Source organism: Bidens hawaiensis, unplaced genomic scaffold, assembly GCF_021521415.1.
Source record: "Bidens hawaiensis isolate Kalapana, Puna unplaced genomic scaffold, B.hawaiensis_p1.1 tig00032043_1, whole genome shotgun sequence".
In the NCBI taxonomy this organism is placed as follows: domain Eukaryota; kingdom Viridiplantae; phylum Streptophyta; class Magnoliopsida; order Asterales; family Asteraceae; genus Bidens; species Bidens hawaiensis.
Window position 1 is genome coordinate 72,556 of NW_027495424.1, and position 4,157 is coordinate 76,712.

At 34.4% G+C, this 4,157-nt stretch overlaps 1 protein-coding gene across 1 annotated transcript; it reads right to left on the bottom strand.

Moving 5' to 3' along the window:
• Positions 1–1,011: 1,011 nt before the first annotated feature.
• LOC143582895 (uncharacterized) lies at positions 1,012–2,746 on the bottom strand. Its single transcript, XM_077065362.1, has 3 exons — positions 2,603–2,746; positions 2,257–2,528; positions 1,012–2,147 (listed from the first exon to the last, which is right to left on the bottom strand). The coding sequence occupies exons 1-3, from the start codon at positions 2,715–2,717 to the stop codon at positions 2,064–2,066; spliced, it is 471 nt and encodes a 156-aa protein (XP_076921477.1). The 5' UTR covers positions 2,718–2,746; the 3' UTR covers positions 1,012–2,063.
• Between the last annotated feature and the right edge of the window lie 1,411 nt (positions 2,747–4,157).

Here is a 4,157-nt window from a genome sequence, read left to right on the forward strand (position 1 = left end):
AAATAATAATTTCGCGGGTCATGGCTCTCACCAAACCCGGATAGCCCATAAACGAGCTATAACATCTCATTTATTTATGAAATAACATCTTATTCACCAAACCATTATTTTGGCGGGTCATAGGTCTCACCAAACCCGGATAGCCCATAAACAGGTTATAACATCTCATCTATTTGTGAAACATTCCAGTCATCAAACCTTAATATAATTTATCTTCTCTACATATTCTTCGCCGCCGGTCTATCCTCCCCATCACGGTTTAACTTTCGATTACTACCGTCATCGTTAACCTCCTCTCTCATGCATCAACCACCATTGACACCTACATGAACTGTCACACCCCGAAAATCTTAATTTTAAACAACGGGAGACTTTGACCAAGTCTTTCGGGTGGTGACAGACGTCTTTTCAACCAATCACATTTATGTATACATTTATAATGAAAGTTGAACTTTATTTAATCATGAGAGTTATTACACGTGTCATATTACATGATTTCTATTCAAATTACAAGTTCAACATAAAGTCAACATTTTCATTCAAACACATGACACTATTTTCCCGAGCTCTTCGCGAAGCTTCCACTATAAGAAATTTAGGTGTTTAGCCACACATAGTATGTGTGGGTAATAGCTTATCATATGTTGATGGTTATCTTTACCTACACATAAATTAAGTGTCACTATGTGTAGACTCGCGACTGTTGAGATAGATCATCACCCACACATCTGTTATGTGTAGGTATACAAGATTTATACCTACATATATATGTGTAGCCAAAACTAATATATATGTGTGGTTAGAAGTGTAACCATCTGCTTGAATGTCAGCTGACATGGCGTGTGACGTGACATGTGACATGGCGGGTGATGTGGCTGGTGACGTGGCATATGATGATGACACGTGTCTGGAATATATGTGTGGGTAAAAGTGTTATTATGTGTAGGCAAAGTGGTTGATGTCTAGGTGATGATTCTAGTATGTGTAGAAAGAAATATACATATGTGTGGACAATAATAACCACAATACATGTAGATAATGATAATAAAATACATATAAAAATGATATAAACACATCTATGACCAAATTACCATTCTTATTTAAAAATATTGAAACATTATTGTTCAAACCCCAAAATGAGAACACTAGTTACATAAATTGAAATACTTGAACTAACAAAACAAAAGGCATTCATAAATCACAAACAAGTTTATAGAAAATAACAAAACTACTTCACTCGTCGGTATTTTCACCGCACCCTGATGTATCTTCTTGAGATTGTCCTGATGCGCTTGGTGGAGGCATGATATTATTCGCAATTAGTGTTTGCTCCATAATCGCACATTTACCTTTAACTATTTCAAGTGCATCCACTAGCTCATCATAAGTTGGGCGTTTTGATTTTTGGGTGGCCCCCATGGTGTTTTTAGCAATAACTGGATCACGTCCCCATCCATGCAAACGAGTGGAGCTTCGTCCAAGTATACTCTCAATAATCGACTTGTCACTCATTGATTCCAAAGAATGTTGATTTCTTAGCTTAATCATTTCTTCCTTTTAGGAAAAAAGACAAATACAATCAATTAATTATTTACCAAATAATGACTATTTATCTACAGACATACACAAATAAACTTACATATAATGCAGCTGCATCCAGAGATGTCCAACCTTTTTCTTCATCCCAATGTGTAAGCCTCCAAGTCTCAAGTTGACCCGATGAAGAATCCAAATCAAGTCCACGCTCAATGTGATAGCGTATTGTACTCTTTGAACCATTTCTGCTATTCAGCTTTCGCTTTCCACGTGCAGCAACCTTCTTTTTTGCAATTTCCTTCAAATACATACAACCATATAAAACATAAATTATTACACAATTTTCAATAATGTTTAATAATATAATAATTGGAATATTGTGGAAAAAATACCAAGAACTTTGTCTCAGACCACATGTCACATAGATATTCCCAGTCTTCTTTGTTAATATTAGAAGGGGGTGTGGTCTTTGCCTTTGTTGGGTCATCTGGTCCTCCGATCTCTTTGAAGTAATCATGTACCTGAGCTCAATGACCTCTCCATGCCCTTGCCATGTAGCTATCAATAACTTTGCAAACATTTGAATTCTCAACATCTATATCAAAAAGGGTCTTCAAGCAACAAATATAGTTTACTATTAGTAATTGTAGGTGTTAAAAATCGTACTGAATTATAAATATAAAAATAAAAAACTAATAGAAACAAAAGTAAGAGACTTACAGTTAGCTTGTGACGTAACGGCAACCGAACTTCATTCGGTACAAGCCTCCATTCTTTATATTGTAAGCTACAATTGTTACGCAAAATGTAGCCACACTCATACATGAAAGACGAGTCATTTTCGCATACTACCCGCCTCATTTGAAAATTAAACTCCACTGACAATCTCTTCTTAGATGCTTTCATTATTCGAGCTCCCTTACCACATGTAATGCCACGTTTTGTCCTTATCACACCATTACCAATTTCTTCCTCGGTCTCATAAACTGTGTCTAAAAAAAGTAGAAGAACATTTACAAGATTACCTACTAAAAAAATATTAAAATGGTTTTTTTGATGGTCGTACCATTATCGATTTCTTTCTCTGGTTGAGATTGCCCAACATTAGTAACTTGGTTTGCAGAACCCGGATCACGTTCATGGCTTGAGAGTGAAGGGATTGAATATGTTGGATGCAACATATGTTGTGTTACTTTAAAAATAACAGTCATATACACAAGTCACATACCAGTACATCGTCCATCTTCTCTAAGTCGACCGCCTCGTCTTCCACCACGACCGCCTCGTCTTCCACCTAGGCCACCTCGACTGGTCATTATGCTCTTCGAAGATACAAAGAAAAATTAAGCATTATATAAGTCAAAAGATAACATTGAATTTAACACTAAAAAGATTGTTACCCAAAATTTAAAAGAGTAATTATAACTTTTACGATTTGGATCATCTGAAGTATAGATTCAATATATAAGAAGCTAGAATATTAATAACATAACACACACATGTTACGACAAAAACTTAAAAGAAACAAAATATTTGTCAGATCAAGAACAAGTTGGTGATCTTAAGCTTGAGTAGAAGACATGTTTGTAATCATTATCTTAAATAAAAAAGACATTCTTAAAAATAATGATATTCTAATGAACTGATCATCATAGTTGATTAGAAATTACGAGTATTTTTTTAACTGTTTTTGTGCAGAAGTCAAGATACTCAGAAGTAACCAAGTACCTTCCTTTGAGATGCACAAAGTTCATCTTCGGTATCTGATCCATTTGAAAATGAAGGTTCCTCATCAATGGATAATGGCATATACTCCTCATCGTCTTCCAAACCCGCCCTTTTTTTCATTTTCTTATCTTGTTTTGTGAAATTGGATTTGTACCCATAAACGAAGGTATCATTTTATTTAGACCCATTGCTTTCATTCTCGCGTTGTTCTCTTATATTCTTGTCATTCTCTGTTTCTCATACTCCAACATTCTCGCTTATTTTTAACTTCAAGGACCAATTAGATTAATTGTTGAATTAATGTGTTCAGGCTACATGTCAGGTTAGAATGGGTCGTTTCTAAAAAGGGCTATTGTGATCCGGGTTTAACTCAAAATAAAGATGAGACTTTGTATATTTGAATTAGGGCAACACTCGAATTTAGAGTGCCGAAAGTAAACAAGAAGTAAATAACATTATGGATCTAATACACCCTGTACACTTAATATTTAGGCATACTACAGAGGCTTAAATTGATCTGTTGATTAATGTTTGCCTGTTTCGGAATTACAAAAATAAGCATAGTGGGGTTGCAGCCAAAACCATTTTGCAGCCTAGTTATCACATTACTAAGAATAAACCAAACTCAATCACCAAGGAACAATAATAATCCTTAAATTACAGTGAACAACATATGTAATACACCAATTCAATTTTAACTATCAGAATAATTATAATAAAAAAATAAAGAATAAAACTTATTCGAATGATTTAGGGCTATTTACGGTTAAGCTAATTGAAAACAAATGCAACGTGATTAAACTTCATAGCAAATATTCAAATTAAATGATGTGAAATAAAAAAAATACTAACCAGTGTATTCAGTTAGGGCTAGTGAACGATAGCAAATAAGG

What these genes read in the sequence shown, in the direction of transcription:
- LOC143582895 (XM_077065362.1), bottom strand. Translation starts at nt 2,717, where the DNA reads ATGTTGCATCCAACATATTCAATCCCTTCACTCTCAAGCCATGAACGT. An exon ending in AGAGAAAGAAATCGATAATG is followed by an intron (nt 2,529 to 2,602) that starts GTACGACCATCA and finishes TACTTTTTTTAG; the next exon opens with ACACAGTTTATGAGACCGAG. An exon ending in CGTTACGTCACAAGCTAACT is followed by an intron (nt 2,148 to 2,256) that starts GTAAGTCTCTTA and finishes TGTTGCTTGAAG; the next exon opens with ACCCTTTTTGATATAGATGT.